The following is a 23203-nucleotide window of genomic DNA, read 5'->3' as shown; positions in this document are numbered from 1 at the left end:
GCTCATCTGAAACAGCTGTGCGTGGCCCATCGAGCCGTGCCTGATCCTCACCAAAACAGGTATCTGGGCTGTCTGCAGCACTGGAAGGGCAAAGGCCAGGGCACCACGGAGGTCCTGCTCCCAGGCCTCCATGTCCTTTGTGTCTGGTTTATATGATGACACAGAAGCTAAGGGACGTGCAAAGGCACGTGACAGCCAGAAGGAGTAAAATCTGTTTCTTTCTTCATTGTCTTTCTTTCTTTTAGTGGTAGGAATTGAACTCAGGGGTGTTCCACCTCTGAGTTACACCACCAGCCCTTTTTATTTAGAAACAAGGTTTTGCTAAGTTGTTGAAGGTCTTTAAGTTGCTGAGGCTGGCTTCGAACCTGCGATCCTCCTGTCTCGGGCTCCCAAGTCATGGGATTCCAGGCATGAGCCACCAGACTGGCCTAAAACTGTTTGCTTTCTTAATATGGAATTTAAAATATGTAATCATCTTCAAAGTGTCATTATTGGCCTTGGAATAAGTAAATACTGGGGAGCCCATTCATGAACTGGGAAGCCCTCCATGCATGGAAGAACAACCATTTGCAGGAAGGTGACAGGCTGTTCAACTGCTGACAGAGGAGAGTTAATGACTCTTGTGCACGTGCATAAAACACACACCCCGGTTATACATGTAAACACCTCTCATTTGTGTGCCACAGAGCTATTATCATTCAGAAACATGGTTACTGAGGGGGGCACGGGGGCACATGCCTGTATTACCAGTATTTGGGAGGCTGAGACAGCAGGAACACAGGTTCAAGGCCAGCCTCAGTACCTTAGCCAGACCCTCAGCAACTTAGGGAGGCCCTGTTTCAAAGTAAAGAATTACATGAGGTTGGGGCTAGAGTATGGAGGCATAATACCTCTGAGTTCAATTCCCAGTACCATAAACATACAATAAAGAAAGAAATATGATGACTGAATGTTATGATTAGGTAACGATGTCCCCTGAAGAGCTCATGCATTCATGTCCAGAGCTGATATGATGATGACGTTATACAATCTCTCCTGCAGTGGATTTGCTGGGTGGTACCCAGGTAGGCGGGTTTGGCTGGAGGAGTGGGTCCCTGGGGACGTGGCTTAGGGACTGTGCGTGTGTCTCTGAATCCCCTCGCGCGCTCGCGTGCTCTTTGCTTCCCTCCGTTGAGAGCAGAACCTCGCTCTCCCCCTCTCTGCTTCTCGCTATCTCGCCCTTAGAGCTTTGTAGATCCAGCCTGACATGGACTAAATCCAAAATCTCCAAAAACTGTGAGCTGTTTCAGATTACAGTAGTAAAAATGTTCACCCAAACACTGGAAAAGGAAAAAAAAGAAGCTGATCCATGGGTGAGATGTGACTGGTTGCTGGACAGAGGCAGCTAGCTGTATGATGGATCTTCGCATCATGGACAAAGGGACAATGAAAAGTCCCTCGAGCACAGAGGCCTTAGGAACAGGCCAAGCCCAGAAGGTTTCTGGTGGGAAGAGAGGTGGGCAGCGGGGAGCACCGACTTCCTTACCTCCTCTCCCACCTCGATGTCTCGGACTGCACGCAGCAAGAGGTGGGGCCCGTTGAACACAATCGAACAGTTGGGGTCGCAGCTGTGATTGAGCAAAGACACACTGAAAGAAAGAGAAGAGAGAGGAAGGCCATCATGGCTCAGCAGACAGAGTCAAACAATACACTGACTGAATTCAACAGGCAGAAGGTACCTGAGCTTGTTGTGGGCAGAGACAGGGAGGGTTAGAGGTGCTGGGGACTGAGCACTGTGGGTATGTTCATAGAAATGTTATTAGCCCACTCCATATGAACTGAAGTGTGTCCCTTGATAGAGGCTAATTAGTAAAGTTGGTTAATAAGGATATTTTTTAGTCCTTTTTGGGAAGGGGGTAGGTAACTGTTTCACAAGATACCAGACAATACAGTAACCCAACATAAAGATGAGGAGAAGCCAGGAGTGGTGGTGCATGACTGTAATCCTAGTACTTGAGAGGCTGAGATAGGAGGGCTTCAGGTTCAAGGCCAACCTCAGGAACTTAGTGAGGCCCTTTTTGAAAAAAAAGATGGGGGAAATCTGAATGGTAAAGTAGTCACTGAGGCCGGTATGCCACCAAGCACTCACTGAGCACTGCAGGAGGAACAGCTGCCTCTGCTAGACGTGGCACTGAATGATCAGGGGGGCATCTAGAAAGCAGAGGTGCTGTGCTGAGCAGCTCCTGGATGCATTCTCGGCCACAGCACTGCTCACTCATTACCCTGGAGATGTGGGAAATGGAGTGGATTTCAGTGGCCACCATAAGCTGATCATGATTAGGAAGCACATTTTGCTGTGTAGAAAGTACTTGTGTGTTAGCACAATGATCTTCCGAGGGTTGTTTATAGGTGAAGAGACTGATGCTTCAAAGTTAAATGACGTGCCCAAGGACACACCAGTGAGCGGTGACTGGATGGATCTGAGCCGTCGCTGCTGCTGAGCATGGCTCCAATGGACTGACCCAGAGCTCAGCCCCAGTGAGAGACAAGAAGCTGCACTCTCGGGTCGACTGCACTTATGTGCGGACTCTAACAGCACAGGAAGCTGGGAGCAACCCAGTGGCCCTCGAAGGACAGGGGTGGAGGTAACCACAGGGACAGGGGCCGAGAGTGCTGCTGGAAAGTTGTCCTGCCTCCTCCTTGAGCAGAGGAGCTCAGAGAATGCTCACGCAAAGACAAAATGAACCCCTAGACCAGACAGAAGCCTGGCAAAGTCAGCCCAGGAGGGGAAAGATCCGAGTGGGCGTGGAGGAAAACCCAACCTCGCCTGACGGCTAATTAGCACCATGGTCCTCAGCTCCTTACCCTACAAAGCCCCAAATAACAAGAGTTTAGGTCTGAGGCCTGCCTCTGTTAAAGCCCCAGTGTGTAATGTGGGGTTACAAAACTTAACATTTTTACATCTTGAAATGTATCGCTAGGGCCTCCTGAGCTAGCGGAGTGGCAGCCTTTCTAACCACTTCCAAAAGGCTGGGCGCTGGGTGGAGTTAAAGCTGTCTTCCGTCTATGGAACTAGGTCCGCCTTACCTGGGATACAGGCCCACACCAACCTCCTGCATCTCCGCATTGCAGACGGTGAAGGAGTTGCAGATCACCTGTGAAAACAAGAGGGGCCGTCAGCGTGACCAGAGCCAGGCGAGAAGCTCCGCAAAGGAAGAAGACGTTTCCAGCTAAAACATAGGCGTCTTCTGAAGTTGCTTTGCAAAGGTCCAGGCCCAGCATGGTGCTCTCTGATTCACAAAAGAACCTCTGTGGGGCACAGTCCCGGGAGGAACCCAGGTGTTTACCTGCAGAAGCACTGATATCCTAGGGAAAAAGAGGATTCAAACCAGCCCAGAAACTCTGTAGTCTTATCACTCCGCCCCCAAAGTCACACAATTACCCCAAGTGCTCAAAATTCAGAAGACAAATAAGCTACTAATTAAAAACTTGACTCCTGTCTACAGTTTGCACTCAAACTGCCTCCAGTTTTCAAATGGTGCTGCGTCTGACAAGCACAGCAGCCTTTTTTTATCTCTATAGAGTGAAGCCCATCCCGAGTGATCTTAGGACCCACACTGGTCACAGGCCAAAAGGAGCAGAGGAAGCTGCACAGCGGAGCCACCGCACATGCCCGGCACACAGAGCCCTGCACCACGCAGGAGGCACAGTCCTGTGGCCTTTGGGGACACATAGCAAAAGAAAAGAAAAGAAAAAGCTTCTGGCACAGCGGTGTGGTGCACATCTATAATCCCAGTGACTCTGGAGGCAGATGCAGGAGGACTGTAAGTTTTAGACCCTGTTTCAAAAATCAAGTTAAAAAAATCTAGGGTGTAGCTCAGTGGGACAGTGTTTGCCTAGCATGTGTGAGTCCCTAGGGAAGGAAGAAATGAAGGGACGGAGGGAGGGAGGGGAGGAGGGAAGAGCGATCAATATGATCAAGGAACTTAAAAACCTCATTTGTACAATATGATGAGTGTACAAGAGGACCACAGAGTCAGGGGACGAACACTGGCTTGGAGGGAGGAAATTCAGGTCCTGGCCATCATGCTTGTAATCCCAGTTCCTGGGAGGCTGAGACAGGAGGATCGCAGGTTCATGGCCAGCCTCAGCTACTTAGTGAGGCCCTCTGCAACTTAGTGGGACCCAGTTTCAAAATAAAGAATAATAAAAAAAAAAAAAGCAGGGCTGGGAGCGGAGCTCAGAGGTAGAATGGCCCTGGGTTCAATCAACAGTACCACAAAATATTAAAAAATAAAGATTTAAAAATTAGGGCTGGGGTGTAGCTAGGAGGTAGAATGGCCCTGGGTTCAATCGCCAGTACCACACACACACACACAAAAAAAAAAAAAAAAAAAAAAAAAGAAAGAAAGAAAGAAAAAAAGAAAAAGAAATTCAGGCCCTGCCCATGATACTGCCCCAGATGTTATAGAAAGAGCAGTAAGAAAAAAACAAGGCACTTGGCTTATTAAGATGACAGTTTAGAGATAGTCTTTAATATCTAGAATATATAAATAACTTAAAAGCTTCAACACCAAAATAAAAAAAGCAAATAGCCCAACCAAAAAATGGGTAGTTGAACTGAACAGATATTTCTCAAAAGAAGACGTTACAAACCGAGCAGCAAACAGGCAAAAAGCATTTGACATCCTTAGCAATCGGAGATGCAAACCAAAACTACAGAGATTCCGTCTAACTGCAGTTAAAATGGCAACCTTCAAGAATTCAACAACAGTAAATGTTGGCAAAGATGTGGAGAAAGATATCGGTGCGTTGCAAATTAGTGCGGCCACTATGGAGGCTCCTCAGAACACTGGGAATAGACCCACCGTATGATCCAGCTAGACCACTCCTGGATGTCCTTCTAAAGGGACAGAAATCAGATTTTATAGTAATGCATGAATACCCATGTCTATAGCAGCACAAATCACAACAAATTATGGAACCAACCTAGGTATCTGTCAGCAGAAGAATGGATAAAGAACATGTGGTATGAACGTACAATGGGATTTTACTCAGTTGTAGAGAAGAGTAAAATTGCATAATATTCAGGAAAATGCATGGAATGATGGAATATTATGTTCAGTAATTCAAGGGTTATATGTTTTCTCTTATAAACTAGAGAAAACAAAAGGGACTTTGGATAAATGAGGAGAGAGAGCATAGAAGAGTAGAAAGGGCTGGGAGGGAGGGAGGGAGGGAAAGAGGCTGAGGAGGCGACAGTCCAAGCAGCGCTGCGTCCACACGCGAAGGCTCGCTACCAACCTTGCTAACACGTACGGCAGGGACGCGTGAAAACACCAAGTGCCGTGTGCCTGTGTCTTCATATCACTTTGAATCTCACTGTGATGTATAATTACAATACAACAATAAAAGTATACACAAATGACAGTTCAAAAACAACCAGTAGAGAGAGAAAAGATCACATGTGGATAAACACTAAGGAGAGAAATAAGGTAAAGGGATAGGGAATAAAGAGGTCAAGAAAGCTCGCGACCAGATGGGACTGTGGCAGTGAGCCCGAGCATACAGGAGAAGGCAGTGTCAGGGGAAGAGCATGTGCAAAGGCCCTGAGATAAGTGTCCTTGGGTGTACACAGAGTGACAGCAAGAAGGCCGCTGTGGCCGGAGCCGAGTAGGTAAGACTCGGGGTAAGATGTGAGATCAGAGAGGAAGCCAGATCACACAGGGCCTCGTGGCTATGTTTGAATTTTATTCCAGATAAGACAGAAAGTCACTGGTGCATTCTGAGCCAGGAAGTGGATGGATCTGATTTCTGACCTGCAAGGATCCTGGCTGGTGAGGAGGGAACCTGCCAGGTCAGGCAGGGAGGGAAGCAGAGAACACAGTCAGGAGCTCACCCTAACCACCCCCGGGATGGAGAGATGCTGGTGGAGCGGCCGTGGGGAGAGGTGGGCAGTGCTGCTAGCAGGATGGACTGGAGGGGTGCTGATGGGAAAGAAAGAGCCACGCCCGGTGCTTGAGCTTGGGCCTCGCCTGTCAGATGACCTCTGCCACCTGTTCCAAAGGACGGAGAAGGCACAGGAAGAGCTGGCTGCGAGGGGCCCAGAGGACGCCCATGGTTCTGTTAGTCATGTTAATTGAATGGCCAATTGGATGTCCCAGCCCAGGGTGAGGGTGCGCAAGCAGAGTCAGAGGCGCAGAGAGAGCTGGAGACAGAACTCAGGACCAGACGCTGTGGCCTATTAAAAGGAACCCAAAGTGGCTGCCGCGACAGTGAGCTTCACCAACCAGGTATGTATAGGAAGGAGCACAGCGTCTGCAAAAGCCACCCCACTGCTCAGGCGCTCCTACACGGAATCCAGGGCAGCCTATTCTTCCCCTAAAAGTCTGATAAAAAGACAGTTCCATACCAGGAAATAAATTGTGTATATCCATGTATTTTAAACAGATACCAGTTTCACTGCTTTATGGGCATCTGTTTTGCATTAAACGTCAACAGTACTGCCCATATGTAAAGAATGGATGAGAAGAATATAGCACAAAAGATGTGTGGCTATTTTTGAAACTTTAAGCGTTTTTAAAGGGGCCTGCATTCTGGAGGGTTTATCACACATTTTGAGGCATAATAAGAACGTTGGTGGACGTAATTCACCACCAACAACAAAGGGTCAAGCAGATCTCATCTGCTAACTACTGGATCAAACTGGAATTCATTTTTTTTTCTAAACTACAAAGCAAATTAAAACCTCTTGCAAATAGGCTTGTTCTGAGCAAGAGCTCAAATGCCAGCTTGAAGTTTTCCTCCGGGGAGCCTCCCTCTCCCCAAGATGTCCTGGTTTTTAGTTATACCTTCAGCAGCGTGGGTCCCAGCAGGTCATATGTACCCATTTAGCTGCCACCCCACACACCCAGACCGCAAGGGCTCCGAGGCAGGGGAGTGCCTCGTGTGTGCTGCACCCTTGCCCAGCAGTGTCTGCTACACAGAAGGCACTAGCACACCTATTTCAAGGAGCCGGAAGGCTGTCTGCGTGTGGCCGCCAGCACCCCCAGAGGACTACCATCCAGAAGCAGGTCAAAGAAGATGGCAGAAACAAACGACAGGGACCCTGTGGGTGTGGAAGGGAGGGATGTGGAGTTCTGGCCATGGAAAGGTGGGGAGAAGTTAGCTGCCCACCTCTGCTGTCCTTATTAATCCAACCTTTCTGCATCACTGCTTATACCTCTCCGTCCACTCTTGCTCGTCAGTGTAACTAGTCTTTTGCTTCACCCTCTTTTCCGTTAGTCTGGGGATGGGGTGGCAGTCCTACGCATTAGAAGAGCGTGAGGATGGCCTGATTCTCTGCTTACTGTCAACAGCCTGATATCCTGGTTTAGATAGGGACCGTCCCCCAGGAAAATTCACATGTTGCTGATGCGGGAACATTCCGAGGGAAGGAGCCCAGGCAGGCCCTGACCCCACCCGCGGCTTAGCCCACCAACGGGCCAGTAACGTGAAAGGTCTCGTGGGCGGCAACTATGGGCAGGCAGAGTGTGGCTGGAGGTGGCAGGTCACTGTGGAGCGGCTCAGGGCCGGCAGGTCCCCACTCCCTGCCCCTTGCTCTGCTTCCCTGCTGCCATGAGTGGAGCGGCTTTCCTCAGCCACGCCCTCCCACCAGGATGTTTCTGCCTTGGAGCTGGTCAGCAATGGACAGAACCTGACACCATGAGCCAAATAAACAAGTTGTACTCATTGGGGTTTTTGGTCATAGTAACAAGAAAGCTGATACACCTGGGAACTAAATAAATATTTGCCAAATGAACAAAGCCATGAGCCAGTGATGACAGTCCCATACTTATCTCCTTCCTTTCAGCTTTTTTCGTACCTTCTCCTTTTCTTCTTTTTTTTTTTTTCTTTTCGGTACCAGGAATGGAACCCAGGGGCATTCTACCTCCGAGATACACTCCCAGCCCTATGTTTTCTTTCTTTCTTTCTCTCTTTCTTTCTTTCTTTCTTTCTTTCTTTCTTTCGTGGTACTGGGGTTCCTGGGAGCCCTTCTACCTCCGGGCTACACTCCCAGACACCTATTTTTTATATTTTTATTTGGAAACAGGGTCTCTTAAGCCAGCGAGGCTGGCTTTGAACCAGCATGATCCTCCTGTCTCCGCCTCCCAAGTGTGGGGATTACAAGCGTGTGCCACCATGCCCGGCTTTTATTCTTTATTTTGAAACAGGGTCTCACTGAGTTGCAAAGGGCCTCACTAAGTAGCTGAGGCTGTCCACGAACCCGGATCCTCCTGTTTCAGCCTCCCAAATGTTGGGATTACAAGCGTGTGCCACCACACCTGGCTCTCCTTTCATTCTTTACTTTCCTCCCTCTCTTCCTTTTCTTGTTTCCACCACTCTCACCAACCTGCCATCCTCAGCTCCCCATCCCCCTCAACTCCACAATACAAGTAGGGTGTTTTTTTAAAATTCATTTAGCAAATTCCAGACACGCTTCTTATCCGTATCATTTCCAGAGTCACCGACTAGCTTCTACACCAGTGAACACAAACTGGAGTTTTCGCCTCCTCTCACTGTTCTTCAAAGTCCCGGCTCCATTCAGTACTACCTCAGTGAGGGGCTTTACAGGACACATCTCTTTTTTTCTTTTGTGGTACTGGAGGTGGAACCCAGGGGCTTTTCTACCTCCGGGCTATACTCCCAGACCTCTTTTTAGACTTTATTTGGAAACAGGGTCTCACTAAATTGCTGAGAGACTCACTAAGTAGCTGAGGTTGGGTCTGAACCCCTGTGATCCTCTCTCAGCCTCCAAGCGCTGGGATTACAAGCGTGCGCCACCACGCCCGGCTGACAGAACGCACTTCTGACCCGCACCGCTGCTAGCCGTGTGGACGTGAGAGCTCTGAGGGTTTAGCTTCTCAAATGAAGGGATAGGTACAGAATATTGTGTACTCAAACAATAATTTGAAAGGAATTGCCTTTTCTAGCGAGAAGGAGAATAGAAATAAAGCCTGAAAATACATTTTAAACATTTTTAAAGTATTAACTTTGTATGAACTGCTCTTTTAGGAAACTGCACACACTAAACAAAGAATGAATACTTCACACAAAGGCACATTTAGAAAAGCACACCAGAGAAACTATTTCAACACAAGTAAAAGTAATTAGGTTAAAGAATTCTTTTCAAAAATGAAGCCTGAGTATTACTTTAAAAATACTTCCCATGGCATGGAACTAGAACATATAGAATATTTTATTATTATTAAATGTGAAGTTATGTTTTCTCTTCATAACTTGTCTTTTAACATAATTGAAAATCTTCATAACACTGCAGTCTTGTCAGATGACAAAAACCTAGTGGGCTTGTATACGAAATCACTGAACCCCTGTATTTTAAAAACAACCAAAGTGAAATTAAAAATATTCTACGGAAGCCAGGCATGATGGTACATATTTGTAATCCCAGTACTTGTGAGGCTGAGATAGGAGGATCACAGGGTTGAGGCCAGTGCCAGCAATTTAGACCTTCAGCAACTTAGAGTTTCAAAATAAAAATAAAAAGGTTTGGAGATGTAGCTCAAAGGCACAATACCCCTGAGTTCAATCATAACAACCAAAACATTTAAAAAATTAAAATATTCTGTGAATTCCTACGTCACCTGGTGCAGGTTTGAGGTTCAGATTCTGACATTTGCTCGAGGTGGGAGACCCCCTGGAGGATGGACACAGATGGCAAAGAACACCAAGACGTGGGACACTTGAGGGCTGCATGCCACAGGTTCAAATGTCACATTTTTGGAACAACAAGCTTCTTATTGTGACAGCAGATAAAGTGAGATAGTTGAGTCACTGGGGAGGTCACACTGGCCTTTCCCCTTGCAGGAATAACGCTGAATGGCTGCAGGAAAACTCAGCACCCACTCGGAGCAGGGGCTTCCACCCGGACAGACAGCGGAGCCTGCAGACCCTGCTCCTCGCCTCTTATGCACAGCCCACTTCAAAGAATACTTCCAATTTCAAAACATATAATAGGACTTTAAACACATAAATAGAAGGAAACTCGGTTCCTGAACACTGTGGTTTCTTCAAAGGCCATCTGCGGTGGCTTTGTGATTTCTGTGTACCTCACACGTAAGACGCTGGCCTACAGGAGCCTAACAGTAACTAGCTGGGGGGCCTGGGAGGCTGCAGAAGCACACGCTGTGTGCGGTGGCTCTGAGCCCTGTGGTCCTGAGTAGAGGCAGGAAGGACTGGCAGGGGCTGAAAACCAAACACGGAAATATCCTCTGAGAAGACTCGCACCTCAGCCCTCCTCCCTCAACTAATGTTTTTGTAACTTTAAAAGCACAATAAGTATTTCAGGGCATATTTTTCTCCTCCCACAGAATATGACATTTTATCAAATAGATTGCTTTATTTTTTCAGAATTTTCTCTCAAGCCTTAAGAGATTGAAGTCGGGTATACTGGCACACCCCTGTAATCCCAGCTACTGGGGAGGCCATGGCAGAACAATCCCAAATTCAAGGGCAGCCTGGGGAAATTTAGTGAGATCTTGTATCAAAATATTTTTTTTTTTCGGAACTGGGGACTTAACCCAGAGACAGTCTATCTCCGAGCTACATCCCCCAGCACTATTTTTTGGTCTTTAGTTTGAAATAGGGTCTTACTAAGTTGTGAAGGGCCTCACTAAGTAGCTGAGGCTGGCCGCAAACCTATAATCCTCCTGTCTCAGCCTCCCAAGTACTGGGATTGTGCAGGCATGCACCTCCATGCCTGGCTCTCTAAATAAAAATTTTAAAAAAGGGCTGGGGGTATAGCTCAGTAGTAGAGCACCTGGATTCAATCTCAATACTGCAAAGTAAACAAAACAAAAAAAACTTAAAGAGATTGAAAAATCTCACCTCGATCCTACCTAACTATATGGCATATATTTATCCATCTTTCAGGGCTGAATTCAGGCCTCTCTCTATGCCCCTTGCCCTCTTTTGGTCACACATGTACAATCTTTTGCTAGCTTTGAAGAGGAAGGGTTTATGGTCCAAACCAGAACAACAATTGGCAGAGAACTGGGCTAAGAAGGCCTGCTCAGCAGGGAAGAGGCCTTTCCCAAGTGAACGTTCGTTCACAAATCCCAAGATTGGTGGGAGCATCTCCAGGTTAGTAATGGTAACACCTGTAATTGTGTAATTGCGTAATTGTGGCACCTGTTTCTAGTTCAGTTTTTAAAACAGTTACATGTGTCCTTTTCAGGAAGTTGCTGGAGGGCCCTCAGGTGGGTAGGGGGAAGCACAACCTCTGTGCCCGGTCACTGAGCTACCTCTGGGCGGGGGTTGGCATCATGCAGTCTTCCACTGTTCTTAATCATATGTTATTTAATTTGCAAACCTGGTGGACCACTGGCTAAAGACAAAAGGCAAGTAGACACATCTGGAAAGCACAGGAAACAAGTAGAAACAGACAAGTGGGATTACATCAAATTAAACAGCACAGCCAAGGAAACACAGAGAGAACAACTCAAAGCTGGAGAAAATATTTGCAAATCATACATCTGATAAAGTGTTCATATCTAAAATAGACAAGGAAGCAGGAACACAAATAACCAAATTTAAAAAGAGATCAAAGAACCGGGCATGGTGGCGCATGTTTGTAATCCCTGCACTTGGGAGGCAGAGACAGGAGGATCACACAGGTTCGAAGCCAGCCATGCTGGTTTAAGAGACCCTGTTTCCAAATAAAAATATAAAAAGTAGGTCTGAGAGTGTGGCCCGGAGGTAGAAGGGTTTCCAGGAACCCCAATACCACCAAAAAAAAAAAAAAAAAAGGAAAGAAAGAAAGAAAGAAACAAGAAAGACAGACAGACAGACAGACAAGAGGGCAAAGGACTGGGCTGGAAATTTCTCAAAAGAAAATATACAAACAGGCAAAACGTTCATGAAAAAAATGCTCAACATCACTATCAATTAGAAAAACACCAATTAAAACCACCACGAGTTGTCCTCCTGTCTCTTAAAAGAGCTATTATAAAAACGAGGAAAGCCAGGCGAGGTGGCACACGTTTGTAATCCCAGCGCTGGGAGGCTGAGACAAGAGGATCGCACAGGTTGGAAGCCAGCTCAGCTACTTAGTGAGGCTCTCAGCAACTTAGTGAGACCGTTTCCAAATAAAGTGTAAAAGAGGTCTGGGAGTATAGCCCAGAGGTAGAAAAGCCCTTGGTTTCCACCTCCAGTACCACAAAATAAAGAAATAAATACAAATAAATAAAAATAAAAACAAAGAAAGAGTAGTATAGGTGCAGGCATGAAGCAACACTTGCACACTGTGGGTGGGGTGTAAACTAGTACAGTTAGCTTGGAAAATGCTAGCGGAGTCTCCGATAATCAAAAATAAAACTGCCACACGACCCACAGCAGCAGAGATAAGATATACCTGCACTCCTATGTTCTCTGTGGTTAATCACAATGGCCAACGTGTGGACGTGGCCTAGTGGTCAGCCAGGTGTGACTGCATCAGGAAAATGGAGGATGTGCACACAACGGAAGAGTATTCAGCCTTAAAAAACAGAAAATTCTGTTATTTGCACAACAGGTATGAACCTGGAGGACTCTGTATGAACCTGGAGGACTCTGTTAAGTACAAGAAGCCAGGCAGAGACACAAATACTACATGATCTCAACCGTAGGAAGAGCCAAAACATGTTGAACTCATAAAAGTAGAGTATCACTGTAGTTACCAGAAGAGAGGAAGGGGTGCTGGTCCAAAGATGCTGCGTTTCAGCTAAACAGGAGAAAGACGTTTCTGAAATCACTGTGCCACATGGCACTGCTGGCAATAATAATCTATTGTATGTTTCAAAGTTTCTAGGGTAAATTTCAAATGTCTCACCCCCTAAAAATGATATGAGGTGATAGATACTAATTATTTTGATTTAATCATTCTATGTTATATATATATATATATATCAAAACACCGCATTATATTTCATAAATTACTCTTTCTATACTAACAATTTTAAAAATTTAAATATAGAAAATGTGGATGCTGAAAAAACATGAACATTAAAATTAATTCTATAAATTTGTTCCAAGATGCTTCATATAATGACTTTATCTGGTTGACATTCTTATAAAGCATCTCAAGACATCTCTAGTATTTAAGAAACCATTAGAAAGAAAACATATAATGAATACATAATTTAATTTTAGCAGATGGCATAAAGAATATTAAAGTCTCCAGTGTATTATTAGCAATGTGCTTGTACCTAGTCACTCTTATGACTTAGAAAAATAACATTAAATTGAGAAAACACAGTCTAAACTGGGCATGGTAGTGCACACCTGTGATCCTAGTACTTGGGAGGCTGAGACAGGAGAACCATGGGTTCAGCAACTTAGTAAGACCCTGTATAAAATAAAGAATAAAAAGGGTTGGGTTGTAGCTTGGGGGTAGAATGCCCCTGGATTCAATCCACAGTACAAACAAAACCAAATCATAATCTAGTTGTCTTTTTTTTTTTTTTTTTTTTTGGTGGTACTGGGGTTCCTGGAAGCCCTTCTACCTCCGGGCTACACTCCCAGACCTATTTTTACATTTTTATTTGGAAACAGGGTCTCCTAAGCCAGCGCGCGTGGCTGGCTTCGAACTTGCGCGATCCTCCTGTCTCTGCCTCCCAAGCGCGGGGATTACAAGCGTGCGCCACCACGCCCGGCTAGTTGTCTTCTTAAAGAGAAAAACTGTAAGAATGCTGAACATTAAATATAAGGTACAAGACAATCTGAAACCCAAAGCAAAAGTAGTTCATTTAAGAATGTGAGGTAAGCCCGACATGGTGGCCCATGCTTGTAATCCCAGTACTTGGGAGGCCAAGACAGGAGGATCCAGGTTTGCGGCCAGCCTCAGCTACTTAATGAGGCCCTTAGTGAGACCCTGTTTCAAAGTCAAGGATAAAAAATAGGGTTGGGAGTATAACTTGGACGTAGAATGCCCCTAGGTTCCATCCCCAGTACCGCAATAAATAAATAAATGAGTTAATATATAATGGGGCTTTTAAAATAAAAGTAATTTAGAGCTGGGGACAAGGTGGCGGCGGCCACTATCACAGCGGCAACCACGGCTGCTGAATAGGACATGCATTCCTCTGAGAAGCCCTGAACAACAGATTTTGGTTTAATATCTGATTGGGACAACAGATGGAGACATTTCCAGTCGTGACTTCCTATCTAGGATATAGGAGAGAGAGAGTGGATAATGGCGGAATTAGAGGCAAGATGACAGTGAGGAGCCTGCCATGCAAGAAAAGTGATTTTTGGAAGAACATCCAGAAGAGATTAGAGAGTAGACCGCTTCAGCTGCACATGCTTGGGAATTCTTAGCAACATACTCTGTAAGAAAAATGTTCCAGGCATGTTGGAGGGAGCCCAGCAGTGCCAGGCAGGACACCCAGCCACGGGTCCTGGGGCACTCAATGCGCCTGGCCACCGTGCTCCTCTACACTGCGCTGGGGGCCATGGTGAGTCAGAAGAGCAGATCCTGCTCTACGCGGTGAGGCTGCGGGCTTCCGCTCTTGGAGGGGAGATAAAATCCATTGCTGCTGAGTGCTCGAGTTCACAACCTCTGCAAAAGACATGTACTGTTTTCTTTTATTGAAACATACTGAAGAGGGGCCAAGATGGCCATAGCAGTGGCCAGTATCTGGGAGAGGCAGACAAATCTATCCAATCCACGTTGAACTTTTGAAGAAATCTTCCTGAAGGTGGACTGCTCCTGCCACACATGCTTAGAAATTCTGGACAACAGACTATGTAAGGAAAGTACTCAGGGGAGAACCGGGATGGCAGCGGCAGTAGCCAGTATTTGGGAGAGGCAGAGATCCGATCCAATCCATCTTGAGCTTTTGAAGAAATCTCCCCAAAAGTAGACTGCTACTGCCGCACATACTCAGGAATTCTGGACAACATGCTGTGTGGGGAAGGTGTTCATGAGAGAGAACCGAGATGGTGGTGGCGGTAGCGACCAGTGTTTGGGAGGGGCAGACAGATCCAGTCCAATCTACCTTGAACCTTTGAGGAAATCTCCCCAAAAGTAGACTGCTCCTGTCCCACATGCTTGGGAATTCTGGACAACATGCTAAGTGGGAAAAGTGTTTGGAGCATATCCGAGGGACCCCTGCATAGCTGGGTCGGGCCTCCATGCTGCATGTTCCACATCAGCCCTCATGGCCACCGCGCTCCTGTGTGGAGCGCTGGAGGCTGGGGTGCACTTGGAGCAGCAGAGCCCACTCTCTGTAGTGAAGCTGTGGACCTCTGCCTTTGGAGGGGAGACAAAAATTCATTGCCACTAGGTATTCGGGTTCCCAGCTTTTGCAAAAGACACCTTCTGTTTTCTCCTACTTAAAAAAGAAAAATGGAAAAAAAAAGGGAACATCTGTAGACAACCTGCCTACAGTGACAGAGACCAGAGCCCGCCACACAGCGAGGCCAGTGCTGGGGCCTCTGAGGCCGGGATGGAAGCCTGCCAGGTGGCGAGGCCAGTGCCGGGGCCTGTGAGGCCAGGATCAGAGCCTGCAGTGCAGCATCCACAGGGAAATATCACAAAAAAAAAAAAAATCAGATGCTTTCCCTAATATGCAAAAACTAGGGAGAAATGGGTAATAGGAGGAAGTCTAATTGAAGAAGTGGTCCTATAGAGGAGCAATAAAGGTGACCTATCTGAGGGGATGGGAGGGGGAAGATGGAAACTCTTTAAAGCACATTATGTACTTAAACATATCAAAGTCAATCACTACATCAAGTATGGGAGCGAGGGAGGAGGAGGGAATGGGATGGGGATCAGAAAACGCTAATTGGATGATGTGTGCTTGTATCTCCTCACAAGTTTTGTATTCCATTGAAATGTTTGACTACAATGCACCAATAAAAATATATTAAAAATAAAATAAAACTAATTTAAAGCAAGGCAAATCATGTGTAATATTTATTTATTTTATTTGGTTGTACTGGGGATGGAAGCCAGGGGCATTCTATTCTCCCTCTGAACTATACCCCCAGCCCTTTTACTTTTCCTTTTGAAAGAGGATCTTACAGGGTGGCTGAGAAACTCGCTGAGTCCATCCTCCAACCTGTGACCCTCCTGTCCCAGCCTTCCAGGACTAGGACTACAGGCAGGTGCCACCACGCCCAGTCTGTGTATCACGTATTAAATGGGAAATTTAAATTGTTTTCTTTACATATTATGAATAACACTAAAGATTTTGCAAATTCTCTTTATACACAAGCCAAGCCAAGCCAAAGGAGGAAAAATAAAACTGTAACTTAAGAAAACCTTCTCCATCCCCCCATGTAACAGTGTACTTGGACTAGTACTAGGCCCAGGTACATGCAACTATCTCCACACCCACAGTCGTGTCTGTCACATTTCAAGCTCTGGCCACAAGTAAATACACAAAGCTGTCCACAACGCGTGGTCACAGCTTAAATCAACAGCAAGGCCAATGTCCCACGCAGAGAACAGTGGCCAAGCCTGCTCACTGCCGGACCTCCCAGCGGGCAGAGGCAGGAGGGGGCAGGTGGGGCCTCTGGAGGCCGCCCACCCACGCTGCCCAAGGCTCCACTCCTACGGCTTAAACACCTGTCCTGGCAACAGCGAGGCGGGCGCGATTCCTGTGCGTGCCCTTCCTTCTCCTTCTGAGGCATTCTGCCTCTTTAAAGTCATCTCATAGAAAGCACACTTGCTCCAGATGCCTGTCAAATGCACGTAAAAGCGGCAAGCTCAGAAATACAATGTTCATTGTTTAATCTCCCTCCCACACACTTCCCCCCGGCAAAACCACGATGATATTTCTAAATAATTTATTATAAGATATTGTTGTAGGTTTCTATAGCTCTGCCCTGAGAGTCTTTACTGTTACAAATTTCATTTAGACGTGTTCCTATCTAAAAAGTTTCATCACAATGAATTCGGCTTTGTTCCATTGATCTCACTTAAAATTTTTCCCATGCAGCTTTGAGCTCCACACCCAGTTCTCTGACGTGATGATGCTGATCCATTATTCTCTGCACACGAGTGGTGCAGAAGCCCAGCCAGGCCACTACTGAGCTCCTAATGCTTATCACCCCGGCGAGGGGGAACTGATCATGGAATGTGGCTCAAATCATCTGTTTTCCCATCAAGCTACGGGAGAAAAGAAATCCATGGAACAATGTCCGTGTGAAAGCCCTGACAACTGCTTAACGGAACCCCACACACATGATAAACGGCGTTGCGTGGGAAGCTCCTGCTCCCGTGCAGACAGTAAGAGGAAGTTCACCGTCAGTCAGGGAGGTGAACTTTCTCTCAAGAGAACATGGCAGGCGAGGCCTCTCACTCTGATCACAGCTGACGTCCCTGGGGGTGAGACCCAGAACCTCCTATTTCACTTACAGCTCACGAAGGGTGCAGGCTCATTCACAAGCTGCGTGGACCCACATGGTGGGGGGGCCTTCGGGGACTAATAACCAGGGCTGTCCTGGCAGGTGGTGGCAGATGGGGAACACCTGGCACTGCCCAATGACCCAGCCAGGGAAGAAAGCAGAGATCAGACTAGAGAGGATCACAGCTTCCTCTCCTTCCTTTTTTCCTTGGTGATTGAATCTAGGGATGTGCTATCTCAGCTATACCCCAGGTCTTTTTTATTTTTATTATGAAACGAGGTTGCCCTAAGTTATCACACACTGGCCTTGAACCTGCAACCCTCCTGCCTGATCCTCCTAAGTACCGGGATTACAGGTATGTGACATCATGCCCAGCTCTCCTCTGAATTTTACGCTCTTCATACCTTCAAGTCTCTGCAGGGCCAGCAGGTCCTTCTACCTAGGATGGACCCTGCCTTCACCCACTGAACTACCGTGGCTCCCATGTGAGCCAGGCCCAAAGTCCCATTTTGGGAGGCTTCAGACCTCGCTAGCTGAGCAGGGATGTCGGCTGGCTAATGCACCCACATGATGCCCCAGTGTCTGGCAGAGACTAGCAAAGCTATTTCTTTATATTTGAGCTCTGAGATGGTACCAATTCTATTTTATTCTTGTAGGAAGGAGGAATGTTAGATTAGTCTAATTAAATAAATGCTTAAAAATGCTTGCTGGCCAAGCCCGATGTGGTGATGCACGCTTATAATCCCAGCATTAGGGAGGCTGAGACTGAGGATTGTGGTTCACGGACAGCCTCAGCTACTTAGTGAGGCCCTTTGCAACTCAGTGAGACCCTGTTTCAAAATAAAGAATAACAAATAGGGCTGGGGGGTGTAGCTCAGAGGTAGAATGCCCCTGGGTTCCATCCCCAATACCTAAAAAAAAGCTTGCTGGCCAGGCAGTGGTACTCCCTATAATCCCAGCTGCTAGGAAGGCTGAAGTCACAAGATCGCAAGTTCAACGTCATCATTGACTGAGCAAGACCCTATCTAGCTGGGCACGGTGGCTCGCATTTGTAATTCCAGCATTTGGGAGGCTGAGACAGATCGTGGTTCGCGGACAGCCTCAGCTACTTAGTGAGGCCTTTTGTAACTCAGTGAGACCCGGATTCAAAATAAAGAATAAAAAATAGGGCTGAGGATGTCGCTCAAAGTAGAGTGCCCCTGAGTTCCTCCCCAGCACCACAAAATAAGACCCTACTTGAAAATAAAATTAAAACTTGGCTCAGTGTTGTAGTGGGTTCAATCCCCAGTAGTGAAACAAACAAACAAACAAACAAACAAACAAAAAAGCTTTGCGGAATGCATATCTCCTGGGTGATTTAATCTCAGTAACTGTCAGCCTTTGTGACTTTTATATAAACTGTTAAGAAGCCGAGGCAATGACCATTAGTTAGGAAGAAGAAAAAAAAGATTCTCTTAAGGTTCTAGCCCCCTTCTCACCCCTCTCTATTTCTTCTTACAATAAACATTCATTTACCACTCACACAGGTCAGGCTCTGGAGTAACAAGAAGGTGTAATCAGAACTCTGCCTTCAATGACTCTGGGACCAGCAGGAAGACAGACACATTCGCCAAAACTCCTGTGCCAACAGTACTTGTGCCCCGTGGAAAGGCCATGAACCTGGCTGCGCAGGGCAGGGGAGCTTCCCGAGAGACACCAAGGGGTCCAGGGACGGGACGCATTCAAACCTCTTGTTCCTCATGTGGGCAGAGTGCCAACCTAATTATAAATTCTATTTTGTTAACCTCAGAATGAGGAGACCTGACATAGACTTAATGCCTGGACAGATGGAGGATTGTGACTTTCAAAAGTCTCAGTGACATCTGATAACACCAGACATCATCCTAAGAAGTAAAAGGAACAGGGGCATAAGGTTTGCCACAGTGAGTAGAAGGAAACACTAGCCCTGCTTTCTCTTTAGTTTCAAAAAGACTTGCAGCTGGGCGTGGTAGCGCATGCCTGTAATCCTAATACTTTGGAGGCTGGAAGAGAAGGATCACAGGTTTGAGGCCAGCCTCAGGAACTTGGCAAGATCGTCAGGAACTTACTTAGATGCGAGTTCAAAATTAAAAAGACTTGGAGGAAGAACACCCCTGGCTTTGATCCCCTGTATCTTGTATGCACACAAAATCCTCACAAACCTCCAAAATATCTTTACTTCGTGGCATTGAAAGCGCAAAGAAGAAAAAGAGCAGAGCAAAAAAGACAGCACTGCCTGCAATATCTCAATCCTTTTTTTTTTTTTTCCTTTGAAGAATCAGAAAAGAGATGCAGGCAGGCCCTGTCTAGAATCATCATGGGAGGCTGGCTGGGAGCCAGCAGAGACACAGCGCAATTTTAGTTTTTATTTTGAAACAGACTTTCACTAAAGTTACCAAATGCTGGCTCACACCTGTGATCCTCCTGTCTCAGCCTCCCAGTACTGGGCTCATAGGTGTGGACCACTGTGCTCGGCACTTCTAAACCACTGGCCAATTAGTGTGGATTAGAAAGAGCCCAGAAATCAAGTACCAGAATTGATCAGAAAGCTATACCCAGAGGCATTGTGAGGGTTACCTTGGAAAACACAGGTCGGCTTCCACGTGACTCCAGGCACACAAGAAGCAGAGTCGATGGTAGCAAGACCATGATTATCATCAGAGTTCATCAGCTATGACACACGCCTCCATAGTAAGGTGCCCCGGTGTGTTAAGAACACTCAGAAAAGCCATTAACAACTAGTCTCTAAAGCAGATTCCTATTTCAGAAATCTTGGAAGGAATGAAATGTGGTATCACCATATGCAGCTCCAGGTTCCTAGAAGAATGTAAGCTGTGACCCCCAGGCTGGGGTCTGAGTACAGGACGTTTCTGTGTCTATGGCCACGTCCTGGCCCACATCCCAGTTTGGGGTGCATGGCCTCTCCCTGAAGGCATTGCTGCCTCTTTCTGCCCCTCACGTCTCTGTTTTCACCATCCTCTGAGCTGGCCACCGCAGAACACTCTATCCTAAGTCACTCAAAACACCAAATAACTGGTACCAAGTTGCAACACTCATGCAAGCAGCAGGCTGGGCACTAGGCTGCCTCTGGAGGCAGCAACTCACATGTGCCCCACGTCTTCCTCTTACAGTTAGGACTGCTGCCTGCTTTGGAGCAGAATTCAAATTCATATTTTATTATTATTATTTTTTTTGGTGGTACTGGGGTTCCTGGAAGCCCTTTACCTCCGGGCGACACTCCCAGACCTGTTTTTACATTTTTATTTGGAAACAGGGTCTCCTAAGCCAGCACACACGGCTGGCTTCGAACCTGCGCGATCCTCCTGTCTCTGCCTCCCAAGCGCGGGGATTACAAGCGTGCGCCACCATGCCGGGCCAAATTCATATTTTAAAACTCAAGATTAAGCCGGGCGTGGTGGCGCACGCTTGTAATCCCCGTGCTTGGGAGGCTGAGACAGGAGGATCGCACAGTTCGAAGCCAGCCTCAGCTACTTAGTGAGGCTCTCAGCAACTTAGTGAGGCCCTGTTTCCAAATAAAATATAAAATGGGTCTGGGAGTATAGCCCGAAGGTAGAAAGCCTCTGGGTTCCACCCCTAGTACCACCCCCACAAAAAAATTAAAAAAATAAAACTCAAGTTTAGCTGGGCATGGTGGCGCACGCTTGTAATCCCCGCGCTTGGGAGGCAGAGACAGGAGGATCGCGCAGGTTCGAAGCCAGCCACGCGCGCTGGCTTAGGAGACCCTGTTTCCAAATAAAAATGTAAAAATAGGTCTGGGAGTGTTGCCCGGAGGTAGAAGGGCTTCCAGGAACCCCAGTACCACCAAAAAAAAAAAAAAAAAAAAAAAGCTCAAGTTTGCATTTCTTTTCCACCTATTATGTAGCTCTCTCTAAATAACCAAAAGATGCACTTTTTTGTAGCACCTTTGGGTCAAGAAGCGGGAAGGGATCTCACGGTCATTCATCATTAGCATGACTACTCTGATGCTAGGTACTAAACTCTCCGGATTTTTAGATGGCCACGTGGTATGGAGTGTGCTGGCCATTGGACACGCGGAACAGGTAAGGGCACCGAAGAAGGACAGATAACACATTCACGGGGACTGAAGGAAAACAGGGAGGCGCACTGTTTCTGCATCACTCCCAGGACCTGTGAGACCAGGAGCCTAAAACACCAGCCAGAGCCCTTGGTGGCCAGAGCCTGTAGCATCTCTTGGCACATACATTCTTTTGACAGCTTTAAAAAATATACTCTACCTCTGTGCATAATTCCTAACACCTAAAAGTCTACTTGTACTGCTTGTAGTCTGACTGCTCAGCCCCCACTTTCCTGAACATTGCTCCTTCCATTTTGTTGAGTTATGGAACTGGGGATTGAACCCAGGGGTGTTCTACCTTTGAGCTACACCTTTAGCTCCTTTAATTTTTTATTTCTAAACAAGGTCTTGCTAAGCTGCTGAGGGCCCCATTAGTTTGCAGAGACTGGCCTCAAACCTGCAATCCTCCTGTCTCAGTCTTCCAAGTGCAGGTGCGTGCCACCACGCCCAGAAACATTTGCCATTTTTAGTGACCGTGGCTCAGCAACACCTCCACCAAGAAGGGACATCAGAGCCTCTTGATTCCTGACATCACCCCATCAGCTCTCCGTTCAGTATCACACACAAGAGTAAGCGGCTCCTTTTCTTGAGCTATACAGATGTACTGAGTCGCTTTAAAATTCCAGACGATCCTTTCTTTCCCTCCAGCTTTATTTGTGCATGCATTCTCCCCCAACATCTAAATGCAAAACAGAACATATTTGCTGAAGGAGGAAGAGTTTGATAATTAACAGCAAACATAACTGAATTTGCATATGTGAGGTTTCCAACTTTGAATTCAAAGACAATGAATAGCATAAGAGTCCAAATGAAAATTAATCTTGTTTTTGGAAAAAGAAAAGTTTTCAATGACAGGAAAAAAATGTTGGTTTCATAGAAAATAAAACAAATACCCCCAAGTAAAGATTATTTTTGTACACCAATTATACAGCAATAGAGCTGAGGAAAAAGATTATTATTAAAAAGTCTATTTGAAGGGAAAAAATAAGCATTATCAATAATAGATAAGTCTAAAAATGGAAATGTAAGAATCACTGGGGAATGGAGAAAACTGAAACAGAAAGGATCAAGGCATGAAAGAAGAGGATTAAGTTATAAAGGCGAGCAGGAGCGGGGACGTGAGAATCACTGACTGTCGGCGTGTGCTCGGATGGTCATGAAGACAAAGAAAACACTGCCAAGAAAGACGCTGTGATTGCACACGGCCGCCTGCTGACAGTTTAGTCCACCGTCAACCTGACTTGAACAAATCAAAAAGGTGATCCTTACAAACACCTGGGAGGCTGGGTCGGGAGGGGCTCAGGTTCAAGGCCGGCCACCCTGAGTGATTTAGCATGACTTGCAGCAACCCAGCAAGGCCCCGTTTCAAAACAAAAAATAAATACATAAATAAAAGGGCTGGGGCTGTAGCTTGGAGGTGGAATGCCTCTGGGTTCAATCCTCAGCACCAAAAGAGAAACAGATGAAGGGGCACCCCCTGGGCAGGTGTTGAGAGTGTTGACTGATGGGCACCATTATTCCCATATTCTAATCAAACTGACTTAACTGTAATTCTAGCTCCCCACATGCTGCTAATGACCAGTAAAAGGCACGCGGCTCACTCCAGCATGGCCACACTGAGGGCGCCCACGCGTCATGTGGACAGGTCAGGCTCTCACTGGGCTGAAGGCAGGCACAGCAGGGACTATGCATTGCCTCCGCACTGTGGACCCTCCCCCT

The 23203-nt window shown here is 46.6% G+C and overlaps 1 protein-coding gene across 1 annotated transcript in view; it reads right to left on the bottom strand.

The window, feature by feature from the left end:
• SMYD3 (SET and MYND domain containing 3) overlaps positions 1-23203 on the bottom strand; it is a gene marked incomplete at both ends in the record, with an annotated part of 658176 nt that overhangs the window by 131600 nt on the left and 503373 nt on the right. The window contains 2 exons of the mRNA XM_080699053.1: positions 1526-1628; positions 3067-3134. Of these exons, the coding sequence (XP_080555179.1) occupies positions 1526-1628; positions 3067-3134 (171 nt within the window). The remainder of the gene's footprint in view (positions 1-1525; positions 1629-3066; positions 3135-23203) is intronic.

This window comes from Muscardinus avellanarius, assembly GCF_963383645.1.
Source record: "Muscardinus avellanarius genome assembly, chromosome: 7".
Taxonomy (NCBI): domain Eukaryota; kingdom Metazoa; phylum Chordata; class Mammalia; order Rodentia; family Gliridae; genus Muscardinus; species Muscardinus avellanarius.
This window is presented reverse-complemented; position numbering and strand designations above follow the sequence as displayed.